This window comes from Schistocerca gregaria, chromosome 1 (genome assembly GCF_023897955.1).
Source record: "Schistocerca gregaria isolate iqSchGreg1 chromosome 1, iqSchGreg1.2, whole genome shotgun sequence".
In the NCBI taxonomy this organism is placed as follows: domain Eukaryota; kingdom Metazoa; phylum Arthropoda; class Insecta; order Orthoptera; family Acrididae; genus Schistocerca; species Schistocerca gregaria.
In genome coordinates, this window is record NC_064920.1 from 470,240,671 (window position 1) to 470,257,311 (window position 16,641).

The 16,641-nt window shown below is 42.7% G+C and overlaps 1 protein-coding gene across 1 annotated transcript in view; it reads left to right on the forward strand.

Annotated features, from left to right (window-relative positions):
- The window catches only part of LOC126353098 (uncharacterized), a 287,154-nt gene that overhangs the window by 139,386 nt on the left and 131,127 nt on the right, over positions 1–16,641 (forward strand). The window contains exon 8 of the mRNA XM_050002737.1: positions 7,592–7,707. Within this exon, the coding sequence (XP_049858694.1) occupies positions 7,592–7,707 (116 nt within the window). The remainder of the gene's footprint in view (positions 1–7,591; positions 7,708–16,641) is intronic.

Genomic DNA, 16,641 nt, shown 5'->3' on the forward strand with positions numbered 1-16,641 from the left:
TCACTTTTCGCCCTCAGGCTCGCTTTCAGCACTGTTCGTTTCTGTATTTCTAGACGGTGTTACGTGTACTTTAAGAACATTCTGGACAGGCTTACTGATGAAAACCTTTTGTATGGGTTCACTAAATACAATGGAAGAGCGACACAACGACGCTCTGCCTGTAATGGGGCCGTACGAACATCCCGTATCCGATTTGATTCACACTGACAGGGTGTGTGCAAGTTACGACTAACGCTTCGACATATGCAAACAGGAAGACGTAACTCTCAAAAGGTTTCGAAAAAATGAAGTTTGACAATTTTTGGCACGCTTATATACGTTGTATGATCGTTATTAACAAAGGAGTCTGCAGCCGAGCGAGTAATCATCTACAAAAATATCATAAGCATGAGATCTCTGGAGAGAATTTCACTGCAGATATTTATTATGATTCTACAAATCATCAATATTGAGTGATTCGTTTGCGATTTTCATAACCTTTATCGTGGTAAAAGGAGAAAAAAACGTTTTTCACGAGGAGATTGGATATAAAAACGTTATGTATGACTTCGTACACAATGGTAAGGAGAGATAGGCTACTAAATGATGCGGTAACTGTCGTTGTAGGAAAGTTCGGCAGCAGCTGAAATGATTAGTGATCATGTAACACAGCAAACTACGCAAACCTGTGGTCTTTGGTTAGTAATCAATACATTCTTGGTCCTGGGTTCGAAACCCAGCTACTTAAATTTTGATTAATAACCAGCATTGGCGATCGAAGACTCCCGGCATAAGAAGTCACCCTCATTCTGCCACCGGCCTTGTCAAAGAGGGTGGAAGAGCGGATAAAGGTTCAGGGCACACTCTTGTGCTAGGGGTGGGAAACTGCACCTAAAGGCGGAAGAATCAGCGAAGATCAACACGGCACGAGGGTGCAGAAGGCAATGGAAACCACTGCATTAAAGACTCTTAACGTGTATCCACCGGACATGTGGCCTGTAACTGAAAAAGTGTCATGATGATCTCTCCATTGACAAAAGATTCAGGTATAGTCCCCCATTCAGATCTCTGGGAGGGGACTGCCGTGGGAGAGATGACCATGAGAAAAAGTTTCAATAATCAACGAAAGAGTAACGTTTTACGAGATGGGGTGAGGAATGTCAGAAGCTTGAACGTGGAAATGAAACTAGAAAATCTGAAATGGAAAATGCAAAGGCTCAATCTAGATGTAATAGGGGTCAGTAAAGTGAAATGGAAAGAAGACAAGGCTTTCTGGTCAGATGAGTCTAGAGTAATATCAACAAGAGCAGAAAATGGTGTAACGTGAGTAGGATTCGTTATGAATAGGAAGGTAGGGCAAAGAGCGTGTTACTGATCATCAGGATCGACAGCAAACCAATACCGACAACGATAGTTAAGGTATACATGCCGATGTCGCAAGCTCAAAATGAAGAGATATAGAAGGTATATGAGGATATTGAAAGGGTAATACATTACATAAAGGGAGTTAAAAATGTAATAGTCATGGGGGACTGGAATGCAGTTGTAGGGGAAGGAGTAGATGAATAGGTTACAGGAGAATTTGGGCTTGGGACAAGGAATGAGAGAGGGAAAAGACTAATTGAGTTCTGTATTAAATTTCAGCTAGTAATAGCGAATACTCTGTCAAGAATCGCAGGAGGAGGAGGTATACTTGGAAAACCCAGCCCGGATAGCCGCGCGGTCTGACGCGCTGCTTCCCGGGCGGGAAGGCGTGCAGGGCCCCGGCACGAATCCGCCCGGTGCATTAGTGTCGAGGTCCGGTGTGCCGGCCAGCCTGTGGATGGTTTTTAATGTGGTTTTCCATTTACCGCGGCGAATGTGGGCTGGTTTCCCTTATTCCGCCTCAATTACACTGTGTCGGCAACTGCTGTGTGAACACCGTTTCGACGTACGCGTATACTATCATTATTCTACCACGCAAACATTTGGGATTACACTCGTCTGGTATGAGACGTTCCCGGTGGTGGCCCCTGGCGGCCGAACCGCACAATAACCGTGGGTTCGGTGTGGGGCGGCGGTGGGGTGGATGGACTGCTGTGGCCTGTAGTGGGCTTGTGAAACACTCAGGGCTGCGGCAGAACGAAGCCTCTCCGTCGGTTATAGGTTCCCGGATGAATACATACATACACACGTGGAAAATGCCGCGTGATATGGGAAGATTTCAGTTAGATCACATCATGGTCAGACAGAGATTCTGAAATCAGATACTGGATTGTAAGGCGTACCCAGGAGCCGATATAGACTCATATCACAATGTAGTAGTGATGACAGTAGGCTGAAGTTCAGCAGATCAGTCAGGAAGAATCAATACGCAAAGAAGTGAGTCACGGAGGTACTAAGTAAAGACGAGATACGCTTGAAGTTCACTAAGGCTGCAGATACAGCGATAAGGAATAGCTCAGTAGGCAGTACAGTTGAACTGGAATGGACATCCAGAATGAGATTTTCACTCTGCAGCGGAGCGTGCGCTGATAGGAAACTTCCTGATGGATTAAAACTGTGTGCCGGTCCGAGACTCGAACTCGGGACCTTTGTCTTTCGCGGACAAGTGGTCTACCATCTGAGCTACCCAAGCACGACTCACGACCCGTCTTCACAGCTTTAATTCCGCCAGTACCTCGTCTCCTACCTTTTGGAATGGACATGACTAAAAAGGGCCATCATAGAAGTTGGCTCTGCAGTCATGGAATGTGCGGCTGGTCCCGGCGAAGGTTCGAGTCCTCCCTCGGGCATGAGTGTGTGTGTTTGTCCTTAGGATAATTTAGTTTAAGAAGTGTGTAAGCTTGGGGACTGATGACCTTAGCAGTTAAGTCCCATAAGATTTCACACACATGCCTGATGCGATAGAAGAAGAAACTGGATTTGGTTTAGAAGAGGCAGAGGATCTTCCATTACAATCATAATTTAAAAGAGCTACGAAGGACTTAAGATCAAATAAGGCAGAAAGGCTAGATAACATTCCATCACACTTTCTAAAATCATTGACAGAAGTGGCAACAAAACGACGATTCACTATTCTGTGTAGAATGCATGAGTATGGAAAAATATCATCCACACAATTCAGAAGACTGCAAGAGGTGACAAGTGCGAGAAATATCGCACAATCAGCTTAACAGCTCATGCATCCAAGTTACTGACAAGCATAATATACAGAAGGATGGAAAAGAAAATTGGGTATGTGCTAGATGACGATCAGTTGGCTTCAGAAATATTAAAGGCGCCAGAGAGACAATTCTGACGCTGCGGTTGATAATTGAAGCAAGACTGAAGAAAAATCAGGACACTTTCATAAAATTTGTTGATCTGGAAAAAAATTCGACAATGTAAAATGGTACAAAATGTTTGAAATTCTGAGGAAAACAGGGGCAAGCTATAGGGAGAGACAGGTAATATGCAATATGTACAAGAGTCAAGAGGGAATGACAATAGTGAACGACCGAGAACGAAGTGCTCGGATTAGAAAGGGTGTAAGACAGAGATGTAGTCTTTGGCCCCTACTGTTCAATCTGTACATTGATGAAGCAATTATGGAAATAAAAGAAAGGCTCAGGAGTGGAATGAAAATTCAAGGTGAACGGATATCAATGATATGATTTGCTGATGACATTACTATCCTGAATGAAAGTGAAGAAGAATTACGTAATCTGCTGAATGGAATGAACAATCTAAGGAGTACAGAATATGCACTGAGACTAGATCGAAGGAAGACGAAAGTAATGAGAAGTAGCAGAAATGAGAACAGCAAGAAACTTAAAATCAGGATTGGTGGTCATGAAGGAGATGAAATTAAGGAATTCTGCAACCTAGGCAGCAAAATAACCAATGACGGACTGAGCAAGGGGGACATCAGATGTAGGCTAGCACTGCCTAAGAGGGCATTCCTGGCCAAGAGAAGTCTACTAGTATCAAACATAGGCCTTAATATGAGGAAGAAATTTCTGAGAATGTACGTCTGGAGCACAGCTTTCTATGGTAATGAAACGTGGACTGTGGAAAACCGAAGCATCTGAGATGTGGTGCGACAAACAAATATTGAAAATTAGATGGGGCGCATCAAACTAGTAAGAAGAATGACGAACCAAAAAGAAAGCAAACAGAAGATTTACTTAAGTTGTTTTTCTCCAAACGTGCGAAGAGTCATTACAATAGTGCGGCGAGAAACAGTCGAGCTATCACAATATTCACCAGGAAGAGTCTGTCCGTACTGAGGCACGGACGACGAAAACGGAGCCGCGAGCAGTTTGCGTCTGCGTAGCATCACGTTGAAAAGCGGTTCCGAGCATGAGGGGAGCTGAGTCGATGCACTGGCCACCCTGTATTGTGGCGGCAGAGGGCTCTCGTAGGTAACGAGCCATCCGAGGTGTGGTTCGGCAGCCGTGCTCCATTTGGTCCGCTGGATCCCTCATGATCGCTACCGGTGTTGGGTAGAAACTTGCAGTTTCCTTTCCAACCGTGATACGTCGGTAGGGTGGCATCATTAGGTGATACTAAGAAAACAGGATACACAAGAGCTTTCAATCGTATCAGTATAGCCGATCATAACGGTATAGCCATTTCATTTATATTACTGAATCTACATTAGTTAAAAGTATAATGTATAACCTATGGATCTCATTGCGAATCAGCTTCATACTGACCATAGAAACACGAGAAAGAATAATTATCATGATATGCAGCACATGTAACGAAAGCCGAATTTTTTCGTGTGGATGTCTTTCAATGTGCGTACAGCAAAAGTAACTTGGTATACATCCATAAAACGTTCTCTCTTATTACACAATTTCGTCAAGTACCATGCATATCTGTTGCTGGAATTATAGTGAATGAAAAGTTCTGTAAGGGTGATTTGATCAAGAGGCCTCGCGATAGTAAAACTAAGCACTTATTCCTTTATCTTTGGACTCCTCCAATGCTAGCGACTATGCGAAGTATACAAGGACGTCCAAAATTTTCATCTTCGATTTTCTCGAAAATGGTTGAGAGTTGCGTCTTCCTGTTCGCACGGGTTGAAGTCATTGCGTGCCCTGCACGTGCTGTCAGTATTCATCAAACCGGTGAGGGGAAGTTCGCACGGTCTCATTGTGAGCGCTTCGTGCAGTGAAGGTAATTATATCACAGTTCTTTTGTATCGTCCGTCTTCGTAGGTGAGTGGTCAGCGAGGCTGGCTGCCACGAGGAGGACTCGGGTTCTATTCCCTGTACTGGCAGCGATTTTTCCTTAGTGGGAGGACTGGTGCATGGTGCGGTTAGCCAACTGAAGAGCCACTCGGCCCATTAGCAGCGGTTTCAATGTCAAGAAAGCCGGGAGAGCGGTTTGCTGACCAGATGCTCAGCCAAGCCGCATCAAATAACACCTTTGGCCGAGGATGAAACGGCGGTCTCGACTGTCTCGCCCAGGGGCACAACGCGAAACTTTCCATTTACTTTACTTTTGTATCGTCTGAGGGTTTGTGAGTGTTACGTGTATTTGTCTATAAATGTCTATTTGCCCTGGAATGGCGCCAGTGCATATTACCGTTCTCCGTCTGTCGCAACAATCACACTTTTGTGTTTGAAAATAATCTTGGAAAAGCATCGGGGCTGTCATGTCCCACCCTCGTCGTCACCATCGTCAAAATGAAACTGGATAGTACGCCAACACCCTTGGTTGACAGCATGTCGGCCATCATTCGTCTGGAACTCGTACCGAGGCTATACCAAAAATCACAGAGAACGGGAAAATAACAGCAGCAGCAACTGTCAATTTTTCTTAGTAGAAAAATATTCGAGCTCAGCGATATCCGGTATTGATCTTTTTAGTTCTTTATTTTTTGTGAAAACTTCCCTTTCTTAGTGATAGGAAACATTATCATCACAATTCAGTTCGTAAGATAATTCGTGAATTTACTGCATGATGTATTTTACCTATATGGCTATCTTTATAGGTACTCTGCACGATGCTCAAAATGGCAGCTGCATTGCTGTTGTTGGTACCATTGCATGTGGAAGGCGTACCGTTCACCCACCAACGTGCAACAGCTGCCAACAGCAGTTATCACGTCGGGTGTAGCATATTATCTCCGCTTCTCTCACATCGATTAAGGAACACGGAGAAGAATAACTGTATCCAGGGTGTACTGAAATTCACGTTATAAACTTCTAGGACTTGTAGAGAGGAGTGAGTACATAATGTTTTGAATGGGATCCTATGTCCGGAAACGTACCGTTTCCACGCTACAGCCGTTTGAAAACGTATTTGCTAGGTGTATGCAACAGGGTAGTCGTGGTGACGGGGGAGGGGATGGGGGAGTTATGTCAGAACGGCTGATGTCATTTGATGTCCGTCCTACCCCTCTGACCTGGTTCGAGCCTCATTCACGTATCTCTGAGTGTTAGAGCAACATGGCTGAGTACTCGTCTACAGCAGACACCGACGTCATCCTTCTGGATGGAGAAACTCACGGTAATGGCAGGTCCGCTTATCACGTATATCGAGATCGTTATCCACAACGTCTGACTCTATCACATACGATTTTCGCCACAATTACTCAACGGCTTCGAGAAAGGTTACCTCCGCTACCAACAGACGTGGCTTTGGTGCTCCAAGGAGAGGCCGCACGCCTGAATTGGAAGCGGCTGCACTGCGTCACGTTGAAGAAAACCCGTCAATGTGTACATGAGGAATTTCTTTGGCTATTCATGAGTTGAATTGTAAAACAAATGATTAATCACTTAATTGTAAAATTAGTCGTTACCAACACGTTTTCAAATCGTTGTAGCACGAAAACGGTACTTTTGCGGACGTGGGTTCTAGTTCAAAATGTTATCTACTCACTCCCTTCGACAAATCCTAGAACAATGTAACGGGAATTTCCGAACACCCTTTGTAGCACTTAATGCACACCTTTATTCTTGCGCTTCAGGGAATTGTGGAGTGCGAAGACAAGAACTGCGAATATCATTGGGAGGAGTACACTGGGATGTTCTCTCTCGCTCTTGCGTTATTGCCAAGTATTATACGGGATGCACTGAAAATGTTAATCTCGAGGACCAGATCAAAGAGAACTAGAGAGCTTAAAAGGAAAATTCCAGTTGTAGAATTAAGGATAGCATGAGCCGTCGCATTTGAAGTTCAACAACCTTTAAATTTTGTAACTGTATTTGAAGCAGTCTTCAATTACAACAGTTGCTGATAGTGATGAGCTGCTCCAGAGACTAAACGTACGCAAGGTGAAAATGCCGATAAAATAGTGTCCAGTTAAAAATCTATGACATACACGATATATTTCAATTTGTATTAGTTAGACTCATTCCTTATTTAGAGTTGCAGTTTATAAAATGACCAGCTATTTTAGTTTCCATTTCCATGTTACGCGTCTGCCGCACTCCGCATTTCATTTTGACAGAAAAGGACAGTCGTTATTTGTCACACTTGGTGTTGAAACATTCTCAAAATATATTACGCACTCACATGTTTCTATGAGTTGTAAAAGTGCGACGATGCTATCGAGGTGACCAGTATTTTCAAAAATCCACTGAAACATCTCCGAGGCAATGTTTACTTACTAGATGACTGCTTTCTCGCCTTTCAGATTGGAATTCTGCGCTTTTCATCATTCTAAATGGAACAAAAGAAGCGCATCTGGACATGCTGGACGGAGGCATCATTCAGAGGCTGCTGGAGGAGAAGTGGAAGACATTTGCTAGGGTATGACATAACACTAATGCCTTCTTTATGTAAATAAGAATTCTCATTTTATTTATTTTAGAAATATATATAAATGTTATATACACAGTTTTTCCTTTCGATAAACTGATAGCACTTGCAGCCGTTACATTTTGTCAATAAAGACATAAAATAAAGATTTACAAGTCGGTTTCTCTCGAGTTATTTACTGCTGTCCTCCTGGACGATTGTGACACCTAAGCGAAATGACAGTTATGCATATTCATATTGATTTTTCACATTTTAATTGCATTTTAGTCTTGGAACCACAAAATTGTGTAGTAAATTTCTTTATGCTTTAAATAGAAAGAAATGTATCGAAAAACTCAGGCAATAGCTTAGAATGTCGGAAAAGCTTATCAATTTGTGGGAAGAATTAAAGCGAAGCATGTACGTTAATGTTAAACTGCTGCGATTAACTTCCCATCAAATTTTCTATACGTTATAGGAGTACAACATACGGCTTATGAATCCTCTCTTAATTTTCTCTGATTCTATTAGATTTTGCTGTTGTAATACCAATCGTTCGAAATCATTATAGAATTCTCATTGCCACAGAAAAATAAAAGAACAGCCTATGAAATCTTTCCATTCTGTCTACTAATGCAAGTCGATAGAGATGACACAAATAAAAACAAATAATAATACTAGTCTGTAGCTTTTCTGTTCCTGTTGCAGCTATACTGGCGAGCGAGGACGTCCCACGAGGGAGTTTCCGGGACGTTTAACAGACTTTAGTCCTTAACGGAATTTTCCGTCGGTGATTTTAGTCGCACATACACGTGCGTATGGCTCATAGGAGACAAGATGCGCAAGAAACATTAGCTCTTCCTCTTCAGTACCCACCAATTCCATTAATGTACACTGAGATGGTAAAGATCATGCAATATCTCTTAATACTGCGTTCCGTTTGCCAGTGTAGTGCAGAACTCGACGTGGCATGGAGTCAACAAGTCGTTAGACGTCCCCTTCAGAAATGGTGACCCATGCTTCCTCTATAGCCGTCCATAGCTGCGAAAGTGTTGCCAGTGCAGGACGTTGTGCAACTGCCGATCTCTCGATTATGTCACATAAATATTCGATGGGATTCCTTTCGGGCGTTCTGTGTGGCCAAATCGTCCGCTCGAATTGTCCAGAATGTTTTTGAACCCCGTCGCCAACAACTGTGGCCTGACGACATGACATCATTGTTTGGGAACATAAAGTCTCTGAATGGCCCAAACTGGTCTCCAAGTAGGCCAACATAACCGTTTCCGGACAACGATCGGGTCAGTGGGACCAGAAGGCCCACTTCATTCCATGTAAACAGCATTATAGAGACACCACCAGCTTGCACGGTGCCTTTTTGAAAACTTGGGTCCGTGGCTTTATTGGGTCTGCGCCACACACGGACACTGCCATCAGCTGTTACCAACTGAAATCGCGACTCAGCTGACCAGGCCACCGTTTTCCAGTCGTCTAGCGTCCAACCAATATGGTCACGAGCCCAGAAGAAGTAGGCGATGTCGTACTATTAGCAAACGCCATCGCGTGGGTCGTCCGCTGCCATAACCCATTGACGCCAAATTCCGCCGCAATGTCCTAACAGACACTGTTCCCATTGATTTCTGCGGTTATTGCATGCAGTGTTGCTTGTCTGTTAGCACTGACAACTATACGCAGAAGCCGCTACTCTCGGTCGTTAAGTGAAGCCCGATGCGTCTAGCTCGAACTACCATTTCACGTTTAACGTATGTTAGTTGCCATTGTGCACCGTAATCACTTCGAAAACCTTTTCACATGACTCATCTGAGTACAAATGCCAGCTCCACCAACTCACTGCCCTCTTATACCTCGTGTACTCGACACTACCGCCATCTGTATATGTGCTTATCACTGTTCCATGTCTTTTGTCACCTGAGTGTAGAATGAGGAATATACCCAAACAACCGAACAGGCTTGGTGTGAGATTTGGGGTGCTTCTTACTGATGAGCTTTGAAACAGCGTGAAGTAATAACAATTCTTGAAACAGCAGGAAACTAATTCGAATGCATATTTGCGATTTTTTTTATTTATTTATTTTTGTCTACTTATAGTTGGCACGTAGTTCCTCCTTATTTTGTATGTAAAGTTTATCTGTTTATACAATATCTTGTCGGCGTAATACTCAGATTAACGACAGCGACGCAGTATAGGACAGTTCCCTAACAACTGTCAAGCAGTGTGGACAGTTTGATACTTGAATGAGGTTCCTGCCCCAGCCTTCATTTCTCTAAATCTGTTAAAAATGTTACCCTGACTAGACTGATACTCGATCCAAATTACTAGTATCTCCTGGTATTATCATTCAGGCCGTGTCGACGTAGGTTACTTTCACTTTAATGATGACATCACTGCAGTTGTGACCTTGCATAATGTGAGAAGGACCGAACATTCGCATATTTCTTTCGTGCAAACAGTCGAGAAGCAGTGGTGCAAAAGCACTATGTGAGAGATTAAGCCTGAAACCATCCGACGTCGAATCCTATCCAACGAATGACGTAACGTTATCACTGTGGAAACCAAATTTTGAAAAACTGGAAAATAAATGATCCCTTAAGCACACGCTATAAATCCTGTTGATTTGCCAGTTTTTTCTCTCGGACGGCACTGTGTATTTATTGCTTCTTGGCATCGTCCATCCAATACCGGTCGCTTATGGGTCTCTTTACTTCAGTGTAGATACGCAGGATTATCTATAGGAACCTACAACGAGGACTAAAAGTAATTAGATGGCAGTCGACCGCTGCTGAAGTCTAATTGGTGTACTGGTTCAGTACAGTACAACCTTGGCACAAAGTGCTTCCCATTCGAAACGGCAGCAATCTGACTTTACAATAGATCGTATTTCGCCACGTGTGGCTCTGATTGGGACCAACGAGATATAGCGAACCTGTGGCGTGCGTCGCAGATATTCACACTACGGGCTTACGTGTCCTAGCGATAGTCTCCCGCGGGAAGCTATTTACTGATTCATACAAGTTTAATAATACTTAACTATGAATTTAAATACGAGTAAGATCTCGATAACACATGGCAAAATTAAACCCTGTGGTGCGTACCTCATTACTGACATTCAGATTTCCCGTGGGCCCCAGACGGAGTCAACCTTTCGCGACGTACGTCAGGCGAGGAGATTAGCATGACGTCACAAGTCTCGTTGCGGGGTCCCGTATTTCTCGTGGGCCCCGGCTCTGAGAGGATGACGTGACGTCCGTTCGTCAAACGCTTGTCGCAGTTCTCTGCGTGAGCAAATATGTAGGATACATTCTAGACTGAAGACGTAGACGATAACCCTCAGTTACGTAATTTTCTATATGCCACGACCCATGTGTCTTGCACCAATATCGTTCTGTATTCAAAGTGGGTTAACTCGCAACCTGCTGTTTGGTGTCACTACACACCTTTCTGTAACAGACCGCTCAGGTATTGTGTCTACGCCTCATATAGACGCAACATTCTGGCATCATATACGCCACATATTCAGATGGGACAAACCTTACCGTCAATTTTGGAAAATCAGTTCGTTATAGGTACTGTTATTTATCTTACTCATTCTCGATGGTGATCACTGACTGTGGTTAAAATAGCGTATGACGGTATGGCAAGAGATGTACGTTATTCTTACACTTTCATTTGCCAATTAGCCACTTTTTGAGCCGCGGCAAGCCCTTCATCAGGTAGTAAATATTTACAGCCACTTTGTGTTTTGTATCAAGTGCAGGTAGTCGCTAGGATAGCGGCGCTATAAAAATATTTCGTTCTATGCTGAATTACGAACATAAATGAAATTGGTGTTATTTGTCTACCCGTAGGAGATGTAAACCAGTAATCTGTGAGTACGGCACTTTAAAGAGATCCATTATGTACCAGGATGGAAAAACACAGCAATTAGGTGTACACGGTTTAACAGGAAGAGAACAAGCCACCAACGTACGCACTAAGAGAAAGAAATATACGATGTTATGACCCTAAATGAATAGACTTCCAACGCGTGGATACGATTACTTCAAGCAATATAATAATGTTGTTAATAAACAGTTAAAAGGCGCCAGTATTTTGTGTACTGTCGTGGGCAGTACGTTCTGGTCCATCTTATGCATAACAGTCAAGGGGCGTCGACCCGACCAATTTTGAATTTATCTATCCATTAAAGTTTTTTAAATTTCTTTATTTTCAAGTTTTAAAACCGCAGTCTTTCAAGCAAGTGCGTAATTCCGTACAGAGTTCATAAATGTAGTTACATTCATCAGCGCAAGGATCGCATTGACTAGCTGCACTTGATACAATAACTACACCGCCTGTAAATATGGGTCATCTGATGCAGAGACTTTAGCCGCTGTAAAGGTTCCCAGTGCGCATTACAAAACTTGAAATAGGGCTTTTTCAAAAAATTCTGCCGAATTTCGTAAGACAATATCATCTACATCAGTGACGATGGAAAATTGCCGAAAATTTTAACTTACCTATAGGATTACTAATCCTTTAGTTTATAAAGAACTATCCGATATGACAAGCGTTAATCTTTTACGTTTATGCACATATATCGTTTAAAATCAAAGCTTTCAGCCAAATTTGACAGATGTCCAGCATGGACGCTCGAAAAACATTCAGACGATAATCAAACTCTTCCCATACTTTTCCGGGAATGTCATAGTTACTGCTTCCACTGCTACTTCTACGCATTCCGTACTCATGCAGCGCAGCTGTAAGTGGACTGCACCTGTTGAAACGGAGATGGCAAAACGCTTTTTGTGGTTGTGTTACCGCCACGCACGCACGCACGCAACCATGCACTGGGTAACGAACGTACCAAAGCGCGGCTGCATTGAGGAGACTCACAGCCAACCGCATGAACTGTGGCACTTTACATCTGACGCCAATAAAAGTTTTAATTTTGATGCGTAAGTTAAATTTTCCGTGATTTCCCTTAATTGTTTCAGGCAAATGCTGGGATGGTTCCTTTGGAAGGGCACGGCCGATTTCCTTCTCAATCCTTCCCTAACCCGAGCTTGTGCTCCGTCTCTAATGACTCCGCTGTTCAAGGCACGTTAAACACTGATATCCTCCTCCTCCGTAAGTTAAAATTTTCTTTCTTCACTTATGCAAAAGATATAGTCTAGTAAAATGATTGAATGTTTACGAAACATCCCGTACTTTAAAGCGACTGCTCGCAATTTTTATTCTACAATACGCTGTGGTGAGGTGGTAGTAACATGCAAAAACGAACATGTCCACTAAACGGAGTTTTTCAAAATCAACATAAAAGTTATTTCAGACATACATATGAATGAAAATAACAAGTTGCAATCCAAACAATACTTTCGTTCGTAAAGGCAGTTCATATCTGTAAATAAAATGTACAATTAAAATATTACTTTAAAAGTACATTAAAATAGGGACAGGTTCTCATTTGCATAACCACCTAGACATGTTTGGCTCTGAACGATTTTGAAAAGCGAATGTCTTCTTTTTAGGGATCCGTGTCTCAATCTGTAAAGGCGAAACCCTTATACGAGGGTCAATCCAAAAGAAATGCACACTATTTTTGTAAAATATACAATCTTCATTCTGCATGTGTGAAAGTTTTACAGTGTGTAGATACATCCTTTCCGCCTGTTTTCAAACTTAGTTCAACCTGTTCCCGTGAGTGGCGCCGTCACAGCATGTCTTCAAGATAACTGCTACACTTGACGTTCGTCAGAAGCAACGTGCTGTGGTATAATTCCTGTGCTGTGGAAACGAGACAGTGGGAAACATCCCAAAGAGGTTAAAAAAGGTGTATGGAGATGCTGCTATCGTTCGCAGTACCGTTAGTGAGTGGGCAAGCAGGTTACGTGATGAAAGCGGGCACGACAATATTGAGGATTGTCCTCGCAGCGGCAGGCCTCGTACTGCACACACTCCAGACAATGTGCAGAGAGTTAACGAATTGGTGACTGCTGACAGGCGCATCACAGTGAACGAACTGTCACGCTACGTTGGGATTTGGGAAGGAAGTGTTTGCAGAATACTGAAAGTGTTGGCGTTAAAAAAAAGTTTGTGCAAGGTGCGTTCCCAGGATGTCGACAGTGGCTCACAAAGAAACAAGAAAAACGGTATGCAGCGAAGTTTTGGAACAGTTCTCGAGAATGGTTGTGATGAATTTCTTGGAAGAATTGTGACAGGTGATGAAACATGGCTCCATCATTTTTCGCCAGAGACGAAGAGGCAATCAATGGAGTGGCATCATGCAAATTCACCCATCATCATCATCATCATCATCATCATTTAAGACTGATTATGCCTTTCAGCGTTCAGTCTGGAGCATAGTCCCCTTATAAAATTCATCCATGATCCCCTATTCAGTGCTAACATTGGTGCCTCTTCTGATGTTAAACCTATTAGTTCAAAATCATTCTTAACCGAATCCAGGTACCTTCTCCTTGGTCTGCCCCGACTCCTCCTACCCTTTACTGCTGAACCCATGAGTCTCTTGGGTAACCTTGCTTCTCCCATGCGTGTAACATGACCCCACCATCTAAGCCTGTTCGCCCTGACTGCTACATCTATAGAGTTCATTCCCAGTTTTTCTTTGATTTCCTCATTGTGGACACCCTCCTGCCATTGTTCCCATCAACTAGTACCTACAATCATCCTAGCTACTTTCATATCCGTAACCTCAACCTTGTTGATAAGGTAACCTGTATCCACCCAGCTTTCGCTCCCATACAACAAAGTTGGTCGAAAGATTGAACGGTGCACAGATAACTTAGTCTTGGTACTGACTTCCTTCTTGCAGAAGAGAGTAGATCGTAGCTGAGCGCTCACTGCATTAGCTTTGCTACACCTCGCTTCCAGTTCTTTCACTATGTTGCCATCCTGTGAGAATATGCATCCTAAGTACTTGAAACTGTCCACCTGTTCTAACTTCTTTCCTCCTATTTGGCAGTCAATCCGTTTATATTTCTTTCCCACTGACATTACTTTCGTTTTGGAGATGCTAATCTTCATACCATAGTCCTTACATTTCTGATCTAGCTCTGAAATATTACTTTGCAAACTTTCAGACGAATCTGCCATCACAACTAAGTCATCCGTATATGCAAGACTGCTTATTTTGTGTTCACATATCTTAATCTCACCTAGCCAGTCTATTGTTTTCAACATATGATCCATAAATAATATGAACAACAGTGGGGACAGGTTGCAGACTTGTCTTACCCCTGAAACTACTCTGAACCATGAACTCAATTTACCGTCAACTCTAACTGCTGCCTGACTATCCGTGTAAAGACCTTTAATTGCTTGCAAAAGTTTGCCTCCTATTCCATAATCTCGTAGAATAGACAATAACTTCCTCCTAGGAAACCTGTCATAAGCCTTTTCTAGATCTATAAAGCATAGATACAATTCCCTGTTCCACTCATAACACGTCTCCATTATTTGCCGTAAGCTAAAGATCTGGTCCTGACAACCTCTAAGAGGCCTAAACCCACACCGATTTTCATCCAATTGGTCCTCAACTAATACTCGCACTTTCCTTTCCACAATACCTGGGAAGATTTTACCCACAACGCTGATTAAAGAGATACCTCTGTAGTTGTTACAATCTTTTCTGTTTCCATGTTTAAAGATTGGTGTGATTACTGCTTTTGTCCAGTCTGATGGAACCTGTCCTGACTCCCAGGCCATTTCAATTATCCTGTGTAGCCATTTAAGACCTGACATTTCACTGTATTTGATGAGTTCCGACTTAATTTCACCCACCCCAGCTGCTTTATTGCACTGCAATCTATTGACCATTTTCTCCACTTCCTCAAATGTGATGCTATTTCCATCGTCATTCTTATCCCATTCTACCTCGAAATCTGAAACATTACTGATCGCATTTTAACCTACATTGAGCAACTCTTCAAAATATTCCCTCCATCTGCCCAAGGCATCCACAGGATTCACCATCAGTTTTCCTGACCTGTCAAAAAGAAAATAAATCAAAAACACACCTTCTGCTGGAAAAGTTATGGCTACGGTGTTTCTCGATTCCGAAGGACTCTTGCTTGTGGAGATCATGCCAAGTGGAACCACCATAAATTCTGATGCATATGTGACGACACTGAAGAAACTTCAAGCTCGACTGATTCGTGTTCGACCACATCGGCAAAAGTAGGATGTTTTGCTGTTGCACGTCAATGCACGGCCACGTGTCAGTCAAAAAACCATGGAAGCGATCGCAAAACTCGGATGGACAACACTGAAACACCCGCCTTACAGTCTTGACCTGGCTCCATGTGACTAACATGTCTTTGGGAAGCTGAAAGACTCTCTTCGTGGAACAAGGTTTGAAGATGATGAATCCCTTGTGCACGCTGCCAAACAGTGGCTCCAACAGGTTGGTCCAGTATACAGGCCCTGGTTCCAAGATGGCGTAAGGCAGTTGAGAGGGATGGAAATTATGTGGATAAATGAAAATATTGTTCCTAAAGGATGTATCTACACACTATAAAACTTTCAAACATGTAGAATAAAGCATGGATTTTAAAACAAATAGTGTGCGTTTCTTTTGGAGTGACCTCGTAGGATCGTTTTGTTGTCCGTTTGTCTGTCTGTCTGTTTGCCTCTCCGACTGTTAAGTAACCTGTTTCTCAGGAACAGGAAGACGTATCAAGTACAAATGTATGTCACACGTTAAGGTGAATGCTCCCTTGGTGCTGTATAAATTTTAATCTTTCAAGTCATTCCTATCAAAATATATGGACATTTATGTCACATATTTTGATACTCGAAAACTCACTCATCAAAACCTATAGGTTGCTTCCCTTTGACTTAAAATCATGAAAATTGTCAAGAAGTAAGATATCACAGTACAAGTAACGTAGAAAATCTGAAAGTTGTTAAACTGCAAGTATATCATATAA